Consider the following 24,386-nt stretch of genomic DNA (forward strand, 5'->3'; position numbering starts at 1 on the left):
TGCTAAAATTGCTTTTGGCAAACCACAGTGTGAGATCTGCATCTGCTTTAGTTCTTGTTTCCCTGAAGTAAAGTAAAGCATACTTGTTAATACAGTGCCTGATTCAAAAACCTATTGAAGTCATGAAGGAAGAACTGCCGCTGGATCAGTGGGGTTTGGCTAGGTGCAAACTGGGCTCTGAACTGCGAGTGCTCTGGCTGTGGGTGCTGGCTGTTCTCACCGTAACTATCCTGCCTAGGGGGTGAGAGAATATATTTACAGACACGAAAAATCAACTAGCAGTTGATATCCAAATCCCCTTGTACGTGGTTCACTGCTAGATCCAAGTTTTGCAATTCAGATCCAACTCCGAAGCCTCATAAAACCATTATCTCCAAAGGCAATAATTCAGATTTCTTTCAGGAAATCCACACATGCAGAAAAATGAGTGAACCCATAGCAAGACCCACCCCTGAAAGACCAGAAATGTATTATTTGGACTCAGTGGTTTTAGATCAAAGAGAAATGTTCATTCAGTTGAAGATTCAAGGAATTTCAGAGGAGGAGGAGCCTTGACAATATGGAAGTACCTCAAGGGGCTGATCCTTCTTTTTGGGCCTTTTGTTCATGGATGCACAATCCAATGAATCGTTCTCTTCATCATCTGAGAACACAGAGCCTTTTGCTTCATAGTTTGCCTCAGGTGGCTTTTCATACTTATTGTCCACACCTATTTAACATGGCCATTTACCGTCTAAACGTGAAGACAAAGGATGAGGAGATCAGTGATGATTTGATTCACACTCTGCCAAATGCCACATCACTGCAAAGCCATGCATCTTCCAGGGATTAATAGAAGGTTCACACATCACGCTCTAGTAACAGCAGCTGTGGGGTTAGAAATCAAAAGGCTCTTGTTTATGAAGCCATTATAAGCTCTATTTGGATTATTTGACATAGAATTGAGACTAAATTCACAGCCTCTGATGTTCTGGAGGTTGACTCTAGAAATAGAATTTTTTTGTTTGGCTCAGGGATAATAAAACAGCTGATTTCTTGAATCACTGATTCCATCCATAGTTCCTGCATCTACTGCTTCCAGGAGTGTCCTCTAGGAGACACCAAGTGAGTGTTGAAGCCCTCTGGACAGCATGGAGCGAGCTGCCTGGGACGCAGAAATCTGAAGCACAGCAGCAAGAAGTTACTTTGAAGCTGAGAGAGCTCAAGCCAACTCCCAATCTGAGATGCACTGAAGTTAACCAAAAGCTTCAACAGGCATTGAACGGACCCTCAGCCATCAGGTGTGTTGCTGCAAGACCAGAGTGGGGAAAAGTCTCTCTTCTGTCACCCAGGAGTAAGTTTTATGGAGCATTATGGCAGATTATGGCCCCAAGACTACAGACCACTATCGCCTGCTTGGTGGTTCTTAACCATCTAACTTATGGCACCATCTTTCTGGGACTGGTCATCTTGCACAACACAATCCGTTTGCTGCCTTAAATCCAGACAGTGAAGCAAGATGGTATTTTTAACGGCCAGTCCAAAGCAAAAGGGACAGCAAAGGACATCCAGAGTGACCAAGCTTTCTGAATCTCCACAGACAGTTTCTTATCAGCAGGACTGGAGCTTGCTTTGTTTGACTGATAGGTAGGCTTTTTTCATTATGAAATATGTCAGAAGTGGAAGTGTTTGCTGTTTAGATGGCATTAACCACAATTACTGGCCTTATACTTAAGCAGTTGTATAAACATACACAGAAATAATGCTCTGTGCTCCTTGTCTCAGTCTGACTGCAAGACTCTGCTGCACCGAAGACTAAAACTAAAGAGGATTCTTAATTGTCTACTATTTATTAATCCATTTAGATACTTAAAGCACAAAAGAACTGAATTATCCAACAGCTCATTCAGTTGGGTAATGGAGAGACAAAGGGGAAGCGATTTGGCTACAGCAACACCACACGTCATGAGCGGGCCACTGGGGCTCTCTCCAGTGCCAAATCCAAGTCAGCAGCTAAACGCCCTTAACCCCTGTGTTCAGCCCACAGGATGCAGCTGCCACTCGAGAGCGATACACACCATCCATCCTCTGGCCACTGACTCCATGTTTCTACCCCTTATCACCTTTTGCATGGGCTGGCTGGAAGACACCATCACAGCTTTCCAGGAAGAGCTGGAAGTTGACTTTTTTCCCAGCTGTACTGAAAATGCCAAGTGACATTGCAGAGAGGCCTAGGATAATGCTGAATTGGGTTTTTTTTATATATTACTGTAGTGTTAAGATCACGCCATGGGGAGAATTAAAAGTTCTCTCAACCACACGGCAAAACAGTACAGGAACATTTTATTTTAATTACTATTTTATCTTTCCACTTGTGAAGTGAGCTACCCAGGAGGAGCCTAGCTTAGGCCATCTTGGATGTGGAAGCTGGTCCTTGGCGCCTCTCTGAGCCAACAAGAAATGGAGTCAAGCTTGTTTTAAATGCTGTTTGTTCAGCAAAGCCTGAACCAAGCATACCCAAATTTCCAGCCTGGAGGCCAAGTAGTGCCCCAACACCAATTCATCTGACTGCTCCCAACTGCTCTCCTTCCCCAGAGGTCCCTCAGATGTGGATTGCAGGCTGGGCTTTAGGCAGTTTGAAATAAAAATGGATTAAAAATGGTAAAAGTGGGTCAGGACTTCTTTAAATTGCCTCACTGAGGTTTGCACAGTGACCCAACAGCCATGTGCTGCTGCAAGGAGACAACATCTTTGCCCAGGAAAAAGAGGACTTTGAAGGAGACGGGACAGAGGTGTATTGGAGAACCAGAATTAGAGCATTCGGTGACCAGAGTGCAGAGACACTGGCTGCTGAAGCTGAGAGGGTACAGGAGCAGGCAAATGCACCCTGCTCCCTCTCTCCTACAGCCAACCGCTCCGCTGCAAAAGGAGACCGAAGGAACTATCAGCCCTGATAATGCTTCCGTGAATCCCACGTTTTCCAGCATCCGTTGCTTTCTCCATTATTATTCTCTTGAAGTCAGTGCTGGGTGAAAAAGATATACAAGCAGCTCTGCCACCCGTGTCACCTGTCTCCGTGATGGGGACAGCAGAGGCACAGCATCCTGAAGGCTCTTCCGTTCTCCCCATCAGCCTGAGTGTCACATCCATGTCCTGGAGCTGCTTCCATGACGATCAAGACGAGAGCTCAGCCTCCAAGCTGTCAGATACTGCTTTGATCCCCGCAGCAGAGAGGTCTGTACAGTGCACTGGAAGCTAGGCTGACACCCTCTTCTCCCCTGCTCCCCCTCATTGTGAATGAGGCACTGAAACCCAGCCAAATGAGAACCAGTTTTGCTTCAGCCCCACTGAACTGGAAAAAGGAAGAAACGGGTCTATCCCAGGCCTTTCCACTACATTTCTGGCCATTGATGAGAGCAGATCTTGAAAACACAAGGCCCTTTTTTTAAGACCTGGAGTGAGAAGGGAGGATTCCCTGCCCATCCTGCCTCAGGAAGGACATCCGTATTGTGGGCAATCCCAACCTTGTATTGATCTGGGGTGCCAGACTTTGTCCCACATTTGTGGAAGCATTACGCTGCTGTGGGACTGGAGGCAACTCATCTCCAAAGGGCTGCTGCTGCATGAATCCCAATTCTAAAGTTGGTTTTTTTGTGTGAATAGAGCGATGACAGGATAAAAAACTCATTTTCGTACACTGAGAGAGTGAGTCCTCAGCAGGAGAAAATGTAAAGCAGGGGATTAACCAGAATAATAAACACACATGTGAGGAATTAGTGAGAAAGGAGATGGATGGGTTCTAGGACACCAAGGTTTGTTTCTGGAGGAGGCGAGGACTGAGGAGCAAAACATGTTCTCAGGGCTGGCACAGGCTTCTCGAGGACAGCACTTGGCCTCGGGTGACCTCCTGTGTGTTTCTAAGAGCTGTCTTTAGGATCTGAGGCTGTGAGGCCTCAGGCCACTATCAGATGTCACCAAAGTGGCAAAGCCAGCAGCATGTGCTGCTCCAGGGAAGCAGCTGACAGCGCCAGGGACCGTGTCACAGCCAGGAGGTGGCTGTGTAAAAGCACGGACCATACGCCAGACATCTGCCCTGGATCTCTCATCTTTGGGAGACTCTCACTCCCCATCTCAGGCAGGCTGTGTTTTGGATGTCTCCACCTCTTATGTTTATGGCTCCACACCTTTGCGCAGAGGGGCAGAATTGCTGTAGAAACGGGAAATCGTCTGGTGTGACAGGGCTAAAACTGCTGCTGCCTCTTGCAAACGTCTTTTCAGTATCCACACCAGATTACACTCCTCTCTTCACTAAGGCAAGAGAGAATCTGACTGTAAATGGCCTAAGGAAACAGACCCTTTAATTCCAGTTCCTATCATCCTCTCCTAATTCCTTCAAAGGGAACCGATACAACCCACACATGGTGTGGGAAGCCCTGAAGCTGGGCACGTGCCAAGTCAAAGTAGACAGGGCTGGGATCTAAGCTATGAAATGCACCACAGGGAACAACTCAGGATGGACACAGGGCCAGATCATCGTCATCTTTAATCTCTGTGATTCTACATGGGCTAAAAAATCTCACTAGCAAAACTCTATACAGCAACAGATGGGATTCAGTAGCAGGCTGTTTTTTTCAGCAATCACTGATTCAGGCTCTGATCTATGCCGCCGTTTAAATCCAGAGTAACTCCTATGGATTTTCATGAGTACAAAAGAGTTCAGAGCCTGGCCCACTCTAATTACAGAGGAGCAAAGGACTTTGGTCTAGATCCTCTGAAAAGTTTGGACACTTAAACACAGTTCTAGTGGGAATCCGGCACCCCAGTACCTTTGAGAGAAGCTGGCCCCCCCTTATTTTCCCAGGCAAGACTTCTTTCTCCTGTCACTGTAACTCTTTGGGAGCAATGGGGAAAAGCACAGTCAGAGACTACACAAACCAGGAGAAAGATGTTGTATTATTGTAGTGGAAGAGAAAGTCACTCCAGAGCTAAGCCATTCCAGGGGATAATTCATATGAGAAGGTTTGCACACCACTTAATAAGAGCAAGAGAGAAGATATTTATTATACGATGGCGATCAGCTTCTTTTCCCTGCAACAAAGACAAATTTGCCATCATTTCCAAAAGACATCGACGAAAGTCATGTAGTTTCCCAACAATTTTAATTGCCAAACCAAGAAGTTAGGAGCAGCCAACTCCACCGGCACACACTGCTCAGGAGCCACAAAACAGAGGCAGACCTTTCCAAAGCTGAAGTCAAGTGCAACCAAAGCAAACAAGTCTAATCACATAATCAAAGTCATCCGTTAATGAAAACACATCCCACAAATGATTAAGTTGTTAAGTGCTAGTCTATTCCAAACACCTCAGAAGAAAACTCATGCAATCTGTAACACTTACATCAGAGTCCCATAACATTCACATAGAGAAAAGGAAAGAATAAACTGTTAGGGGAAAACATTTGGGTGTAGAGGGGGAAGGAACATTGTTTCAGAGCACAGAAATCTTCATCTTTTCTTTCATAATATCTGTGGTTCAACTGGAGCTTATTAAACAACAATTAATGCTTTAACCTTCTATTAGTAAATGCAATTGTACTTAAAGGACCTACTAATTTTCTATGAAAATTTTTCATTCCCAGAAATAACCAAAATAACTACTAAAGTGATTTAAATACCCACAGAAACTCACAAATTGCCATTCAGAGGTAGTGTTGCAAAGTGATGCAAATCATGCCTGTAAAAATTTGATTCAACATTTAGTAAAAGGAAGTTTTAAGGAACAAAATGCCTAGAGCAATGGAAAGTTGTCATTTGTTCTTTAAGCTCAATGAGAGAAAGGTTAAAAAAAAATATCTGTAAATCCCCAGCACAAGAGCTGGAAGCAAAACTAGCTAAGAACAAAAATGAAACCACCTACACCATTTAATTGAATTAGTTCAGAGATATATGAACAGCCCCCCTTATGCAAAGTCAATTATTTTTTTAAGAGTACTTTCCACTGTAATAATCTCACATTCAATTTGTAGCATGCCACAAAGAAGGGGTTGGATACATCTAATATGCCAATAAGGTGATTTGCTTAAAACACAATTAAGTGTATGTCCCATTAAGGTCCTTGCTGAGCTGTACCACTGATTGTGTGTGACCTGTCACCTTGTCTTTAGGGTGACAATCACATGTAGGAAGAGATCCAACACATTTTATTGGAAAAACTTCAGGGGCTGGCTTTATGCTGCCACCTGACCATGTTGGCTAGGCTGCCCATCAGTCACTGCTGAGCTGTAGTTTTTAAGGCGTACATTACTGTACCAGTCACCGCTATGGCGCACAACCCTGCGGTGCACACTCAAAAACCAGTCCCATTCATCACTTATGTCCTTGCACATTACTTACATTGCCTAAGGCACCTTATTATCCACACCTTTTAGTATTAAATGCCCCCTCAAATACATGCAGCCACAACAGTTCTCCTGATATACAGCTGATTCTTTAATATCTGCTAGATATATTTATTCTCTGCAAGGATTAAAATTGTTCCTCCCTCTCAACCATAACACACGTCTTTGCAACAGCACCTAAGAGACGTTAGTTGAGAGAATACCACCAAACATAGTATTTATTACTTCTTAAATGCCAGTTCCAAGCAAGCTTGTTTAATATTGACCAGTGTTTAAGCATTTACCAGGCATTGCCGAAAGACAAACAGATATCCCTGGAGATTTTCACTCCATCCTTCCTGAAGGGGAAAAAGAACTCTTACGTAATTGTACCATTGTTTTTTAATGCTGCAGCCTGACTTTCCACAGGCTGTGAACATGGAAGCGATAAATCAGAAATTTGTGTAAAGACCTGGAAGCAGTTTTGCCAGCAAAGGCCTGCCACTGGAGAAGCGCAAGAAGAGCTGACACAGAACCTGTCAAGAAGACACGCTGGAGTATATCTAGTGGAACACTGTTGTACTTAGTGAAGCTGCCCAGAGCAAAGGAGGATGAATGTCCTCAATTGTGTCAATGTTTTGTCATGTGCAGAATGCCAGGCTGGCTGGAGTGAGCCAACTGGGCAGTAAAGAGTTCTTTTGTGAAGCAAATAGCTTCAGCGGCAGAGGAGCCCCCCACCACTGACAGTGATGGATCTGCTCCCAGACAGGGTGAGCTCACGCTGCACTCAGCCTGGCCTTCAGCCTCTGCATGAATGCACGTTCCATCGCACCTGCACGCCACATCCTCCTCAAACCTTCTCTCAAGATACCATCTAGGGAGCAGGATGGGCAGACTTCTGCTCCCACCAGCCTGTGCTCTCCCAAGAGCTGTGGGGGTTTGTGTGAGTCAGGCAGTGAGAAAAACAATCGAGTTTCACCTGCCAGAGCATTAAAGCAACTGCTCCTGCCAAGAAGGCTGCATCATGGCTCTACACCAGCCTTTAGTAACTGCTGCTTGAGGTAAGGCTTGACTATCTACCCTTTTAGATTATAAACTCTTCGGAAATGAGCACTGTTACCAATACTGTTACTCTGAGACTGGCTACACAAAAGTTTGCATCAAGGAAAGACAAGTACCAATAGTTTAGGACAACTTAGTCCTAGCTAAACAAACTTCACTTCTTTCTTCCCCTTGCTTTTTTGTGGCACTGAGAAAATGTGTTCACATTACGTAGTCAGCTCTCCAAGCTACCACAGCTGCATTGACAAATGAGCTTTTTAAACGGCAGGGCATTGTCTGAGAGTGCATTAATGCATCTATTGCCTTGGAGACAGAGAAAGGGCAGCCTGTGGAGCCAGAATGAACCCTCTAAGAGATAGACCCTCAGTATATCCCTATTGACATGGTCCAAGGGACTGGATTAAGTCAGGGGAAAAAAATAGTAAGAGAAGCCAATCTGAAAGACAGGGCACACAATTTAAACCAGCTCAACATGACTTTGGGCCCAATTTGTAAACATATTGGACTGATAAGTGCTTTAGCATCATTAAATGACTTTCCTAAGATTAACTCATTACTATTAAGCACTTAAGGATCACTTCAGTGATTCTTTTTATAAATAACACTTTGAAGTCAAATCCACAAAATGAGCTTAGGTTAAAATTAGAAGGGTGGTAATAAATTGCACTGTGAATACAAGTGTTTCGTGATTGCTTAAACAGATACCACCTTACACAGGTGTCATTCTTCTGCACAGTGGCACACTCACCCCAAATGTGCTCGTGGGACAACAGGGAGGGTGACAAACCAAATATAGGGTTGGTTTGCCTCCTGCGCAGAGTGCAAGGAGGCAGCATCAGGCTGGGATCACCAGCCTCCAAGCACCAATGCTGCACAGGGCTGCACAGCACTCTGGAAGTGACACAGCCAGCAGCGATGGCTGCAGCATGGTAGCAGCACTGGGATCCTTCATCCCTCTGCTGCCATCCCCAGGCTGATTACAGTGTGCAAAATAAACAAAAAGCACATGAGATGAGAAGTAAAGGAGTTACAAAGGTCTTTTTCTTCCACCAACATGAGATGCTGCCAATCTGGATTTCTTCTTTCTCCCTAGACAAGCTGCTTCGCAGCCTCATCCTCTGGCATGCCCAAATCAGGGGCCTCCCCCTCCTTTCATCTGCCACTGGGACAAAACGCAGAACTGACACAGCTCAGCTCTTAGCAACCAGGCTAACTGGCACAGCATTGAAAAAAACACTGGCAGCTAAACCATTCACTACACTCCTAAGTTTGTAAGCACAATAAATGCTGGGGACAGAGGGGATGTTTTTCAAAAATGGCTCTAGCACAGACTGAAGCAGGGAGAGTCTGTTCAACCCTATTCTGTTGTAGCAGGTTCTGCTACTGGACTTTGCTATTTACCCTCCTCATCCCAAGCACAAGTGTCCTCTCCACCAACACAGAAACACATGCCAGTCCTTAGGGAACAGAGCAAAACAGGGCCAAGACTGAGGGACATCTGCTCTTGCTGCGTTCCCAGTGGTTTTACACTAGTGTTGCGAGGTATGGGGTTCCACTGGTGCAGCAAGGACAACGGCACATCCTCTAGAACAGAAAGGACTGAGGCTTTTCTCCAGAGAAACACTCCCCAGCCTTGGGTAACACAGGTCAGTAAGGTGAGAAGCACCGCAGTACTTGCCGTCAGCACACGCACAGCTCACAAACTCACTCGCAGCCTGGCATTCCCCTGGTTTGTTCCCCTGGTGTTAGGAAACCCAGTGAGTAAGAGTGGCAAGAGCAAGCCAGGCTGGGGATGGCAGCCATGCCCAAAAGGGATGCGTGGGTATCAGGGCGCAGGAAATCCAGCACTCACCTCTGAGGCGTCGGCATACAGAGCAACACGTGCACACTGAAAGAGGAGCTGAGCATTAGAAACTCATCAGGCTAAGCTACTATCTCTCAGAAAACACTTGGCATCATTTTGAGGTGGACTTCACGGTCCCCATGTCCATAGAGAGACAACCGTCTCTATTCACCAGCACGGAGCACAGACTCGGGAACGTGCCTCACCCCAGGCTGCGTGCCTAATGGGTGTTAAGGCTGGGATTACGTACAGCTCCCTGGCTCTGTTCTCAGATCACTAAACAAAAATAACTTCTGACTAGAGAAGCCTGGGAGCGTGGATAAGCAATGGATAACACAGTGCAAAAGGCTGTATGATAATAAACACAGGGCACAATACTGAGACTCGTATTTTTACATGCCTGGATTTTTTTTTCAGTAGATTTAGACTTTTACAAGCACTGGTGCAGCCATTCACGCAGCTTCTGAAGGAAAACTATCCACAGATCCCTGATCTTACTAAATTAGGAATACGCTGAAGAGTCCTGCAGGAATTATATTTTGGTGGAATTGCTGTAAGAATTGAAAGCAACCGAGTCAATTGCATTGCACCCTTCAGTGCAAATGCAGGTGATTCACAGCTGTTCATAAAAGTGTGACCTTTAGAGCTTCAGCTTGTGTTTCAAGAAACACTTCAGATATAATTTCCAGTTTGAGCCTTCCAATTTAACCCTCACAGTAGCATCAACGACTCCAGATAAAAAAAAGCTTTTGAAGGAAGAAAAGGTTAGAGCTCTGTGTGATTTATTTGGTGAAAGTTATCCAGCTGCAAACACTGAAAGTTCTTCCACAGTTGCACTGTCATTTTAAACCAGCATGAACCAGTGCTGCTGCTCAAAGCAGATGTCCCACTGCCCTTGTTCTGTCCTGCAAAGCCTTCAGCACTTAAGTGCAAAACCAAGAAACAGCCTTGACTCTCTCCTTCACAGAGGAGTAGAGAGTATGAGACAACACACTGCACATTTCTGCTTTGAAATCATTCTGGCTGAGAATGATCTCTGCCTGGGGTAAGCTGAAGCAGAAAGGGCACTTCGTCTGGGCAACACAGATGGTGGCTCTGTAATATGTGATCCTTTGGCCCAGATGGTGTCAGCTCTGGACACTGACCATCCCGTGATGCAACGCAAATCTCCTGCCACTGAGGTATGTCCCACTCACCCAAAAGTGAGGATGGCCTCCAGTGCCCAGCCCACACTGGAGGTTTCCACTGACATCAGCAACTGTGAGGCATGTTTGCATCAGTTACGGAATTGATCTATGTGACACAGTGGCCAATATCTCACCTTTCAAGTCACATCTGTCACTCACCAGCCATCACAAGGGAAAAAGTTTTGTCTGCACTGTCAAGGATGCTTTTAAGGCAATACTGTAAGGTTAAAAAAGTGCAAAAGCCTCTCACTGTTAATAAAGACATGTCTGTATGTGGATTGTTACTGGACTTTTGCCAGAAAAACAGGATTGCCTTGAAAAATATTCGGAAATGTTCTGGAGCATCCAGTTTTCTGTAACGATGGGCAGCCACAAGACATTTATATTTCCCAAAGGGGCAGTTCTGCCTGTGCAAGCAGCACAGGTTGGAACATGCATCGAAGCTAAAATACCACAAGCTACCATCAGGGTGCCAGGACACTAAATTGAGAAACGCTGAACTAAGAGCAAAGCAAAAGATCAGATAAAGAGGACAGGTGGCAGGCCTGCTACGTGGAGGAACGGCAATCATCGTGTTTCCTCAATGTACGTCAAAGGAGTCTGTGCACATGCTTCACAGGAGCAGTGGCGATGCCTCACGTAATGCGCTATGTGCAGGGTCGGCAGCTGTGCATAAATCACAGCAAAAGCAGCCTTTGCCCCCTCATGTTGTTTGTGTGTGGCTTTTGATGTGGTGTGAGGAGGAGGAGAAGAAAGATCTTTCTGTGGGATGGGTGTGAATACACCTGGAGCGCACTACACACTGAACAGTCCCGCACCAGTGGGCAGCTGCCTGCAGGAGTGGGACTGCTCAGCGTATAGCAGGCACCAAAGACAGCAAAAGGTAGAGGAAAAGCAGGGGTGATTTCCCGTGTCTCAAAAGCAGCTTTTGCATATTCTATTTCTTGGCCTCATAAGACACCCTTCAGCAGCCAAAAATAAACTTTTGCTGTGTCTGCATGTGGTTGTTACTAACTAAATGCCAAGCTCTTCACACAGTGCTTTGTGTCAAGAGGGCATTCAGAGAGTCACAAATCCATCTAATCAGCACCAGCCACATCTTAAAAACAACAATGGAAATGAAACAAACTGAGTGGTTATTTAATAGAGCCTGAGCACAGCATTATCCTGCAGCCAGCTTTTGGCCAGAGCCAAAGCCCACTGATGTCAGGAGAGTCTTTCCATGGGTTTCAGTGGGCTTGGAAGCACGCCTGAGAGATGTGAAACCAGAACCTGAACCACTCTTGGTGCTCACAGGGGAAGCAGGGGGTTCATACCAACAGACTTGAGTTTCAACAGTCTCATCTGTACAGGGAAGACAGCAGACCTCTGTCCATCACCCTATCTTTCCAAATCACTTTCTTTCAGATATCGTATCTGCTCTTAAACACAGACACACAACACGATTGGAACAGAGTAACACCAAGTTCCACACCAGATCTGGCTGTGTTTTCACTGCTCAGGGAATGAGACCCATCCAAACTCCTGTAACCTTGGACTAAAGGGCCATCTCTTGTCTTTGCCTCACTGTCGTAAGCAAGAGTGTGCTTCCATGCACCATTTGTTCAGTAGCAAAGCTGGCTTGAGGAGCTTCCAGTTCCTGGCCACTTGATCTCATTAACATACTGCCCTGAAGCTCTCCCAAAACAGTTCTTTTGGAGGTTCCCAGTAAGGCAGATCAACAAATCGGTCTGAGGTGAAAAGAATCCCTCAAAAACTGTAAAAGAAAGTACTTTTAACCTAGGTCCCACAAGTCCTCTTAAGCTGATTTAACCAATAAGAAAAAATATGGGCATGTGAATATAGAAGTGAGCACTCAATAAGTTAAGAACAGCAGTGCCAGCTCAGATGAAAGGTCTGGGCAGCAATAGCTGGCAGCAGCTATGAAGGGCAGTGTATAACAAGAGGGTAAGCAACAGCAGTCATCCCCCAGGACATGCTCCCACTGTTCACTCACTCACAGCTTGGGGACTGCCACAATCTGAGACCAAGAGCAGCAGGGCAGCTCCCCACACGCCAGCAGGTTTTGCTGTGAAAACCTGGCAGCATGACAAAATAAGTCCTGGTTTTTCCTGGCTGGGTTTGCTGCCTTAGGAGGGCAGCTGCACCATTTTCAGGATTGCTTCCTGAGTCCAGGTCTTTATTACTGGCCAGCTTGAGTGACCACAGGCAAACCCCACGTGCAGCACCACTCCTCAACGCATCCAAAGTAACACTTCAGGTTCCTGTTCCTACCACAGTTACTGATCAGCTGCAAATTCAGACAGTGACTTTGAAAGCTGCACTTGCAGAGGACTGTAATAGGTTGGCATAGTGGCAAGATAAAGCACTCTTACTACAAACAGAGAAACCTTCTTGAAAAATTGGGATCAATCCATAGACAGGACTTTTCCACTGATCAGATATTTTACATGTTATAATCACTGAGAATAAGTGTACAAGAAAGCCACATAAGAAATCTTCTAAGATGTTGACCTTAAAATACACAAGCATCTTCTATCATGTACAGCTTTCAGGGCCGGGGCACAGGAAGTACAATTTGTTCTGTTTTGCAGACACACTGAGGAACAAAGGTACGCTCTAGGTCATACCAGTGTTTTGCAATAAAGCAGGGTGTGAATTCACTTGTCCTAACTCACAGTCCTGCCTCCTAACCATCACACTGCTTCTTCTACAGACACAGGACCCATTCCTTCAAGGCTTCCCTAGAAGTCTCCATAAAGCAGGATTTCTACTCTGACCAAGGGTACAATGTGCGCAGCCCCAGACAGGCTCTCTATTAATGTTCTTAAAGTCGTTCCGTGTACCCCAGCTGCTGCCGTCAAGCTTTCTAAAAGCTGTTTAGAAAGACCTTTTACAAGAAAGGTGAGGTCTTCGGCTGAGTCATCCTCATGTCAAACAGACAGTCTGGGGTATTTTTGCCGACTCCCTCTGATGTCAGACTGGCTAAGTCCAATTATGTCTAAAGCAGGAATAAAAAAAGAAGTCTAATGTTTCTGTGAGACAGTGGGGACGGCTGACATGGACGTTTGTGTTATGTGAGGGCTTTGGGACAGGAAAAAGAGCCATGTGTCAGCTCTTCTGTACTGACTGCTCATGAACATACTCATACATATATATTACATGTATATATAGCATACTGATAGGCATCAGAAAATTCTCTCTGCCCCTTGAGTATGTGCAACACTCCAACTAAACAAACATGGAAGGTGGAGCAATGGGACCATGTCTGGGCTTGGTGTGCCTAGAAGAGTGTCGTCTCACCCCGAATATGGCCCTCAAGAATTTGCCCTCAAAATTTCTGCTGTTTTCATCAAAAGAAGAATTAAAAACAAAATCTCAAGTTAGTCAGACCAAAAGTTTATGATAAACACTAGGCTCAGTTTGAAAAATTTATGAACAGTTCATTTTTCTATAGATTCATTTTGAGATAACCTTGCACAGTACTGACATGAAATCAGATCAAAATCGAAATATTGTGTGTGTTAAGGCAAGAGGTTTGTGGCCAGGTGAGCTGAGTTCACTGCCTTAAGAACAAAACTACAAAGGCTGCCCTATGGAACATGGAATTAAATTATGCTTCATGCCATTCGTTATTTTGGTCTAAATGATATGTGAATTTTTTTTTTTTTTGAGTAAGAGTTTTATGTTCTGTGTGGGAACACTTTACTTTCAGATTGATTACTTTGAGTGAAGTATATACAACACATCACATAAACATCAGAACAAAGCCGCTGTGCATTAGCTATTTCAGTTTACCTGTAAAGAGAATTTATTCAACAGATGATATTAAAAAAAATGAACATAGAAGTCTATCAGCTATAATTCTCAGAATTTCTAAAGGGCTTGAATGATACTCTTTAGGAAGGATGAGACATTTCTAATACATTCCAAAACGAAAAGCAAACTAGAAGGGGTAGCAATCTACACAGGCTTGAAACACAGTGAATGTTTGCACAGACCTCAACACACACAAGCTGAAACTGATAAATTTCAAACTTGCCAGCATATGTTTCACAAGCTACCAAGTACAACACGCCTGTAACTTTCTGTGGCTTCTCATCACAGCAGTCAAGTTGCATGATCTGTGGTGGTGCTCAGGAATCCCTGAAATCATCAGGAACCCCCTGCTTGGGATAACCTTCCACGTCTCAATTTTTGAGATCTGATCTGCAAAGTTATCTCCCATTAAATTTTTTGGATCTGAGCTCACAATGATTTCTTTAACCAAGCTTGAAATAAATTTTTTGTAACTAAATCCTCAGGAATGGATCTTCTTCCCACCATAATGTTTTTTCCCTTTGCTCTTTCAGAATTTGAAAAAAAACCACAGCCCTTCAGACAGACTTGTTTTCCATACCAGTGCTTTAAGCAGACATCCTTCATATCACAAACAGCTGTCCGATCTTGGTCTCTGCTTCTAGGGTTGCTTTATATGGGTTTTATTTCTCAATAGGCTTCATCAGTGATGAAGTGCTTGAACTACAACTGTCAAGTGTTGTAACAGCTACTGTGCGGTTTAGAAGCACAAGTGGGCCCAATTCAAACCAGATATCCATTAGAACTTGCATTTATGTTTAGATGACATGAGAGGCTGTATCACCATATGGGGGCATTGACGATAACAATGACCCTTGCCCAGTACTGGGCATTCTTATTCCCTTTTTTTGCATCTCCATTAGGCCCTCTCACTGAAAACCCACAATGGCTTGCAACCCCCAGTCCAGAGCCTAACTTTTCAGCTCGAGTTGCAAGGACTCATGCTTGCTCCCTTGCATGCTCAAGTCCTGTCCTTGGTACCAGCCAGGAATAGTAACCATCAAATGATGATACTGTTTTTTCTCTTAAGTGCCAAGAGACTCAACAGCATGTCTGTGTCCTGTGAATCCTGGTATGTACTGCCTGCAATGCCTGTTTCTATATATTCGTGCCAACTGCATTACTTCATTCAACTGTGTGATATTCCAGACAACACAACACTGAAAATAACACTGGCACTTACCTGAGCTGCCAGTGCCTTCCGATGCACTTCTGGATGTTTTTGGCTGGCTCTGTTTGCTACTTGTTCGTACAGTGACCGAAGGAGGAACAGTGCTGCTGCTGTCTCCACGAATCGTCGAGAGATCCTGCATGCTAAAGCTCCTTAGTCTCTCAGACAGGGCCCCCTGTCCCTAGTTAAACAAGCAAGCAAATAACACACATAAAAGTTAGATTCCACAGCACCTTTTTGAGCCTTTCTCCTCCCTAGCTCATTGAAATCCATCAGGACAACAGGAAGAGAAAAAATTGCATGGTCCAGTAACCTAGAGAGGACAAAAGAGGGTTGTTAAAAGCATCATTTCCCTCCCTTTGCTCTTCCTTTTGGATTGGTTCTATGCACAAAGTCATTCCAACTTTTGATGGTGAGCATCTCTGATTCTTCAATGCAACAATTTGAGATCAGAGCAGCCTTGGCCACATCTGAAGGAACAGGACATTGTTGTATCTTTCTAGTTGGTACTTTTCTTCACTAGGATCTGAGTCAAACAGGTGCTTGGCTTCAGAAACACAATTAAATAGTCTGCATCAAAATAACCCCCTTTTAAAGTTAATAATCTATGATGATATTCACCCAGCTGTTCGCAGAATTTCCAGAGCACAGAAGATTTGAAATTTAAAAGCAATAAAAATTTTTTGTGAAATGCAAAGAAATATTCCAGTGCTTTTTTCATGCAGCTTAAGGAAGAAATAAACTAACACAATATTTTTCTTTCTTTTTAGACTAGCTCAAAATCAGGTAACAAACATATTCCTCAGTGAAAGGAACATAGCTGTTCTTTGTAAAGGATGGGTTGGTCAAAAGACACCTTTCATTAAAACTACATCCCATCAAAATGTTGACTACAAGTATACCTCTTTCTGAATTCTGTAACCCTCATACTACACCACTGTCATAAAGTAAGAATGCCGGAAAATACAATCAATACAGAACCTATCTGTCCTTCTCTGTTGGCTACATTAAGTGACATTCAGAATATAAATAGTGTAACTGATAAAAAGTACATTTGGATTTTAACATTTTGTTGAGGGGGGCAGGGTCTGAAAGATACTTCATACCATACAATCTTGAAAAAAATACCGAAATAAATGCATAGAGCCTGATTCTAAAATTATTTCTGCTACTGTAAATTAGGAAAAAGTCAATGGAAGCTTCGACTGAGGTGAAGGGACTGTAAGCAGACAAGGCATTGTGTGCTTAAAACTACAGTCGCTGTGACAGCCTGCACTTTCTACATTCAAGAAAACTGTTAGATCAGCGACCTCCCAACTTTTCATCCTGCAGCTTTCACAGAAGAAAAATGGGTTCAAACTTCCTTCTTAACTCCGTCACATATCAGTTCGACCACAGGCAGGCTGTACATCCTGACTACAGCATGGTTCTGCACCAACAAGAAACAAACAGCACGTGATGGTAACTTCTTCAGTGCTGTCCCAAAGCATCATCAGCAGAAATATGCATCATCTAAGAAAAATAAAACTGAACCGTCCTTTGTAGGGCAGAGACACTGTGTGGAGCTAGCCAGGAAGCTGCACTGGGATTTTTCTTTTTATTTTACTCAATCTTCGGCTTCTTAAGATGTCTCTATGTATGCTGTGTTTGGCAGCATTTTGCATTTAGCTTGTCTGCAGAGTTACAGAGAACTCTCCACACACCCACCATGTTCTTCCTTACTTTGCTCTTTCTCATTACCCTGTTCTAATTTTTAAAGTATTTTAAATGGATGCAGCTGTTTTGCTTGTATATCAAGGCATTTTATTTTGCTGATTTTATATGCTCGGCAGTGGAGTCCCTAGAGCTGATGTTCTGTTAAAATCTCACCTCTGCCACCTCACTCTCCAACCTGCCACAAGAGTTGATGCCTGAATTTTGGCCACTCCTGTCAGTGACTGAGTGACTCTCGGGACATGTTCTCACTCCAAGAGGCCTCTTTTGTTATTCCTCTGAGGCCAGTCTAAGATACATATACCCTGCGGTCTACAGCTGCAACTGTCACTGGGCTGGATACTGAAATCCCCTTGCATGGCTGGTTAGCTGGGTGGGATCTCAGCTGCGCAGAGCTCAGTGCAGTGCAGCTCTGGATGGGTTTTGCAGCTTGCACTGAAGTCCTGCACAGCCACCCTGTTTTCAGTAACTGGTTTAAAGCTAACACAGGCCACCCTACCCTGCAGCCTGGCTACAACAGACAGATCCCTAGCGAGAGCAAGCTGAGAGCAATCAGACCACTAAATAATATTGTGTTGTTGCAAAATGACTGGACCAGTAAAGCCAGAGGGTTAGCAACTGTGGCGATGCTGTAACCTGAGTGCTGTATTCCTCCCGCACCACCAGCTCAAGTATCAGCAGTGCTTTCAGCCTCCTCCCAGCAGCTCTGCTCAGCCAGCTAACCCAAATACCATTGCACTCCAGCGAGCAGTTTATGTCTGTGGACATGAGTCAGATTAGAGACAAGATTCACGTATCAGACCAGCCTGGCAGGGAAGATGACGCTAACACACCCTTTTGCATTGAAAATGAAGAAGATACGTTAACACTCTTACATTACAACTTGTATATAGCAGCATATAACAACCAAAGGCCCCAGAGATAGGTTCAAAACAAGGGGCTGGTACATGCCTTTCTTCTGTGGGTCTGTTACATTAACATATGATGTACACAACCGCAGCCTTAAACACACAGTCACAGCAGGTGTGCTGAACCACCTTGACTCTATCCAGGAAAAAATTTTAAAAATTGTCTTTTCTTGATCTTTGCTTTAATTTTACCTGAGTTTATAACAGCAAAGATAATAGTTGCTCATCACGCAAATAGTAAAATATTTCTGTTCCTACCCTTCTGGGAAACAGTTTGTCCAAACCTCAGAAATGGCAGGGACAGCAAAGGGGTTCAGGCTGAGTGAGGACACTGAACGCGTGTGAAAGCCTGCCGACTTCCCATTTCTTTTCTTTCAAATTTTTGCACCTTCAGTCCTTGTAGGGATAGACTTGATTTAATTGCTCCTAGGGCACAACATTAACACTCACAATTCTTTCCTAGTTGCCATGTATCTACCTGACCCCAACTAGAAACATGACAGAAATTATGATTACAACAGAATGAAGATGGTTTCAGAGTAAAATGGAAACTGTTGTTACCAACCTTAATATCCCTGTCAGCTGCTCTCTATGAAATCACAAACATGTGAAAAGTCAGCACCGTGAGGGTTTGCACTGGTGTCATTATATGTTAGCAATAAAGGCTTTATCCAGTTGTAACGCTTATTATTCCACAATAAGACTTATCATTTATTAACAAAAGACAAAAACAAGTTAACAACTGTATTTCACAACAGAATAGATTTAGCACAGCACACATCTTGGGCCGTGTTTGGTTAAAACAATCATGTAGAAGATGAAGAGCAGCTGTTTTGGGGATTCTTTTTTACCATCTTGGCCACGATCGTACAGATGCTTTTCCAACTGCTACAAACACAGATGTCCCAGGAATTTCAGCACACCGTGTGTTGACAGAGGGAAGATCCAGGTCCTCCTGAAGCTATGTCTACGCTGCAGGCCAGAGGCATGTTTGCAGCATGCCCACACAAATCTGAATTAGTTTTATCCTACAGAGCACAACAACAGTAATATCATGACAGTAGCTGTGATAACAACATTTCAGCGTGTCAACAGAAAAACAGCATGGTGGTATCATACAACCTTTTGAAAATGTGGACTGGGAGGGCTGTGGGACTATGGATAACACCATCTCTCTCTCTCTCCTCTCACTGAGCACCAACTGCCCTGTCAGAATGATTGTGCTGGCAGTGTGGGACCTGTATTTTGGGGACTTCATCCCCTGGAAGAGGACACAAGCATGAAGTGGTGCTGGAAGACTGAGCCCTACCCTCCTGGGCACAAGACTGCCTGCCTAGGCTCAACTTCTACTTCATCCAGCTCCTTCTAGGACACGCATTGTCCCCATAAACATGACATTTCTGATCCGGCAGACAGTGATTTTGCTAAATGTTGAGGTTTTGGTGGCAAAAAATGGGAATAGGTTTGTCTCTGTTCCCTGCTCACTGTAGTGTACCTGCTCCTGAATTCATCTGATCTTCCTGACTCTCGGAAAGTTCACCCCATAGGTGAAGGTACAGCACAAGCTGAAAGCGGACCTTTTCAGGCCTCCTTCACTTCTTCTGCTCCCAGGACCCTCGCTAGGTCCATCCATAGGACAGTTCTCTCTTCATAGGGGCAGAGAAGGGCCAGGCTGGGGCAGGGCTTGGTGCTACTGAGTGAGACAAAAGACAAATACTGAAAAGGGCACAGTAAGATCACCCCCCCCCCCCATAACTGCTATCACTTGTTATCAACCTTGTTTAGATTCATGACACTACCAACGGTATTAGGGCATCACCCATGGACATTTAAGGCTGTCTGTGATTCTAAGGGAAGTTAAAGCTCCCATCCATGTGGCATAGTAATTAATCTAAAATTAATTTATGTACATCTCCACCCACTTTGGTCAAAATTGCAACTGTAGTATAGACATACCTTACTTCCCCACATCTAGCACATTCTCTCCTTATTTTTGCTTTAAAGAGATATAAAACAGTATCAAAATACTGAGCTTTCAAAGACAGCTAACCTGCATGCTACCTTCCTCTAAATACTGCAGACATCGTCATCTCCAGAAATTAACGTTAACCTCTGTGGGCCCAGAGCACTAACACTGATGCAACCAATATTTGCTTAGAAGAATCAGAAATCTTGTTCCTTTCCAAAATCTGAAGTCATTTTTGTGTCAGGCACTGTAAAAGGCACTCCCATCAGAAATAAGCTGGAATTGTCTTCATTACGTTGCCTCCCTATAATTAACTTCTGCATTCACATTTGAACTAAAACTTTTTAAAGAGAAATGGATTTAGGAGTCTGGAAAAACTGGGTTTACAGCCAATGGAACTATTCATTAAAAATACTCCATTCACAGCATGGTGAAGTGACACAAATCAGGAACCATAAAATTTGAAATAATAAAAAAGAAGCTTTTAATACACTCAGTGTTAATACAGGATGGCACTGTCTGGCCTTTTCCATCTTAGGATCAGCAGTTAATAGTCAGGCAAGGGAACACTAAGTCACGTTCACCACACTTCCAGCACAATACTAAGCCTGTTAACGTTCTCCTCTATTTTTGCTGTAACTTTCGTTAGCAGTTCTCCTCCACACTAGCAGACATATCTGCATGCATGTTACAGCCTCCATCCTGCAAATATTCACTACAAGGTGTAGCACATGTTCCTAGGTTGTCAGTTATTGCTAAGGTGTCAGCAGGACTTCCCCAACCACACCTATCAGAAAATACTTGCAGAAATGCACCTTCACTTCTGAGCCAAGTCCTGGCCTTGCTAGCTCCCCTGCAACCCCAGCCATCCTGATGGGATCACAGCAGTGGGAGAGAGGCTGCCTTTATCCATTAGCAAGAAAACAACAGCAAACACAGCAGCTTGGCCAATGCAGTAGCAACAACCTGAGTTAGATGGGTTTTCCACATACAAAGCTCCCTGCCTGGCTGTTGGAGTCGCTCAGATTGCCAGCAGGGGACTTGGAAGGCATTTTGCTGATGAGATCAAAGAGCTCAGCACGCAGGATCTACACACTGGAAGCAGAGCAGACAGCATCTGGCCTCAGACGAATCTTAGCTGAAAACAGTTCAAACTAGTCTAATGTGGAGGCAAACATTAGCTAGGGGTTAGTATAAGCACTCAGCAGATTACCTGCCCTTTTTTCTGGTCCCAATACAAGTGTAAATGAAGTAGCTGAGAGACCTAGCAAGGGAAAAAAGAGAGCCATTGTGGCAATATACATAAAAGCTTTGAGAATAAGGTCTATTTGAAGCATAATTAATCCAGGCAGGACATGAGCATGACACTCGACGCCAGGTACAGGGACTCACACACACACGAAAAGCAGGGACACCAACCTGTGGGCTACACCTTTGAACGCAGGTTCTCCCTTCCTCAGCTTTCCCAGAGAGATGGAGAAACCACTCCATAACCCCAGCTGACAGGGTGTTACCTAGCAAGTGTGTTTAAAGAGTAAAGCAAATTATAAACACAACAGGCTGACACTCCACTCCTTGCACTTGATTGATGCTTCCCTCTGGAAAAAAACCCCCAGTGTCTGGCCACCTCTGTAATCCAGACTTAAGATCATTAAGAACAAAGTACATTTATGACTAATTTAGGTACACAATTAGGTGAGGGACATGTAGCAGTCATTTTAGTCCTGGTGATGGACAGGTCTTCTGAGAAGTAGGGTAATGCTGGGGAATTACTCACAGGAGTGAGTGAGAGTTTGCACACAGAAGGTCATCATGTCTGGCTGCAGGCAAGCTCCGCTAAGGGCAAAACCACCGGCTTTATGCTCTGAGCACAGGCCTGAGTGAAGGAGGAAATTGCTTCTGCCAACATACGAACACAAATACTGTACAAGCAATATCCTTATGGCCAGGGCCTGCGTGCCGTGCCTAGCCTGGAACAGCTACCCTGTCTGGAGACATCAGACAGTACTACAGACTCAAAGGGAAACCAGCTGACGTTAATGTTGATGGTGGAAACTCAATTTCATCCACCCTTTTTGTTTGTGCAGTTCATTTCCTCTCCTGGGAACTGTTTGTTACTGTCTCTCCCAGCCTGGTTTCTCCGTATAAATTTATTGTTTGGTTCTGCCATCCTGTGCATTCACTGGCTATCGTCTGCTTCTCGGAGCCACCAACAAAAGTGCCAGCAAGAGAGATAAACTGGAAACAGCTACTCAAACAGCGTTGGGTTTTTACTGATTTGGGAAAAACAGATTCTCAGAGACTTAAGAATGAAAGACACATGACACCATGACAGGAACAGTTCTCAAAATATGCATATATGTTTCAAGGAATCCATTCATTGTTTCTCTTTATTGGTGTAACATAGCTCAGCCATGAGACCTTTGATTTTGGATCCCAAATGGAGATCCTTCAAAGAAAGCTACTTTCAAAAGCAGCATGCTCAGCCCTTCTGAGATAACACTAAGGGGTCCCCAAAAATTTCTTAAACTGCATACTCACTTCCACAGCTCTTGGCTGTGTTACAGACCAGGGCACACAACATGGCCACTACAGGTACTGTACTAAGCAGACTGGACAGAACTGTTCGCTGATACCTTTGGTAAGCAAAGAAACAATCTCCCTCCAAGAAGTGGGATCTCATCGTTACAAAGAGGCTTTATCCAGCATCTTAAAGGGAAGGATGCTCTCCATGCCCTGCCTCCCTCTTTCCCAATTCAAGTAAAAGTGCATTCTCCACTGTCATGCCACAAAAGGCAGTATCTCTCTCCCACACATGTTTTTGCTCCAAATTCCCACAGTAAATAGGCCTCAGCTCTCATGGAAGATTAGGAATCTACATTTTGACTTTTAGGCAGTTGCTCTGGCTATACCAGCCAGATACTAGAAATGAATGAAAAGACGCTGTTTGACTAGAGAGAATAAAATCTAAATCATAATCAGCATTTATCTTCCAGTGCTCTCGTTTAAAAACCAGCAAATGCACTGGGAAACTTCCCAATACATTTCCTGGGCTAAGGGACCCTAAAGTAGCAGAGCTGCAGCCCTCCAGGGAGCAGTGTGCCCAAAGGTGCAAATGGAAGTGATGATGCCAGACCAGACAAGTGGTTGCCAGCTGAAGCACTTTGGGAACTGCTGACGCTGCACTCCTGAACGTTAAGGAGAAGGATGCACATCCTGAAGCCCTCCTGCTTTCTCTCTGCATGCCTGGTCCTTTTAACTGATAACCAGAGTGATGGCAAGCTCTGGCAGCACCGCAAGCCGTATTTCCCCACGCATGAAAGGCTCCTGGGCTGTTTCTCAGACTTATTAGGCACAAATGGGCTTTTCACCGACACCAGTCATGCGTGCCTGCTCCCTCCACCTCATTTATCATCTCCTGACAAGGCACTGTGCCCACTGCCAGCAGCATACTGTGCCCCACTCCCCTTCCTAAAGGCATGCTGTACCAAGGGGCACACAATGGGCCGCTGTGCAAACAGTCCCTGCCCTGCACACAGGAGGGCAGGAGAAGGGCAGAGGAAGGTACATTATCAGAAACCTCTGGGTTACGATGATCTGTTGGCTGTAAGATGTTTTCTGCAGCTCTCCTTTGCAGAGCAGAGTTGAGGCTGCCACTTGGGGATGGTTAAGTGGTTGGGAGCAGGATTTGTTTTGGGAGTGGGGAAAAACATTGGCCTGTTTGGCAGAATTGGTTTGTTCAGGGTGAGGGATAAGGATACATGCAAATAGGATCTGGGAAACCCAGGAGCTTAAAGAAGAGGGTCAGAGAGCTGGGGGAGAGTGTAAAACTGGTGATGGATGGGTTGTAGAGAGAGGATGCAAAGGCAGGACTGGGCCAGGTGTTGGGAAGAGAAGCAGGGGGTAGAAGGGTGGGGGACTGTGGACAAGGCAAAGCAGCAGGTGGTGAGAGGCTCAGGGTGACACGTGGAGGATGAGAAACTGCTGGGAGCTGGTGACAGCGAGGGAGTACACACAGGTGTGCTGCAGGAGGCTGGTGCTGCCCCCAGGCCACTGGTACCTCTCGTCACTGCAGCCACACATGTCCCAGCTGCTTACATTAGAAAGATGACTGGTGCCTATGAAAAGCCCATTTCTGCCCAGGCAGAAATGCCAAACCAGACAGCTCCACTGCCCGGCCAAGGCCTTGCACCTGCCCCACTACGTTGCTGCTGCTCCCTCCTGCTGTGGCCCAAAAGCAGGCTCCTTTTCTGCTTCTCCTCTCCTCCCCCGAGATGAGCTGGAAAGAAGGTGGCGGTCAGTGCCCAGGGCCCTTCAGAAGCA

The 24,386-nt window shown here is 44.8% G+C and overlaps 1 protein-coding gene across 1 annotated transcript in view; it reads right to left on the reverse strand.

The window, feature by feature from the left end:
• Positions 1-225: 225 nt before the first annotated feature.
• REEP1 (receptor accessory protein 1) overlaps positions 226-24,386 on the reverse strand; it is a 35,307-nt gene continuing 11,146 nt past the window's right edge. The window contains exons 5-8 of the mRNA XM_010076564.1: positions 15,489-15,657; positions 9,270-9,305; positions 570-709; positions 226-234 (exon numbers count right to left, since the gene is read on the reverse strand). Coding sequence (XP_010074866.1) covers positions 226-234; positions 570-709; positions 9,270-9,305; positions 15,489-15,657 — 354 coding nt within the window. The remainder of the gene's footprint in view (positions 235-569; positions 710-9,269; positions 9,306-15,488; positions 15,658-24,386) is intronic.

This window comes from Pterocles gutturalis, unplaced genomic scaffold (genome assembly GCF_000699245.1).
Source record: "Pterocles gutturalis isolate BGI_N339 unplaced genomic scaffold, ASM69924v1 scaffold38138, whole genome shotgun sequence".
In the NCBI taxonomy this organism is placed as follows: domain Eukaryota; kingdom Metazoa; phylum Chordata; class Aves; order Pterocliformes; family Pteroclidae; genus Pterocles; species Pterocles gutturalis.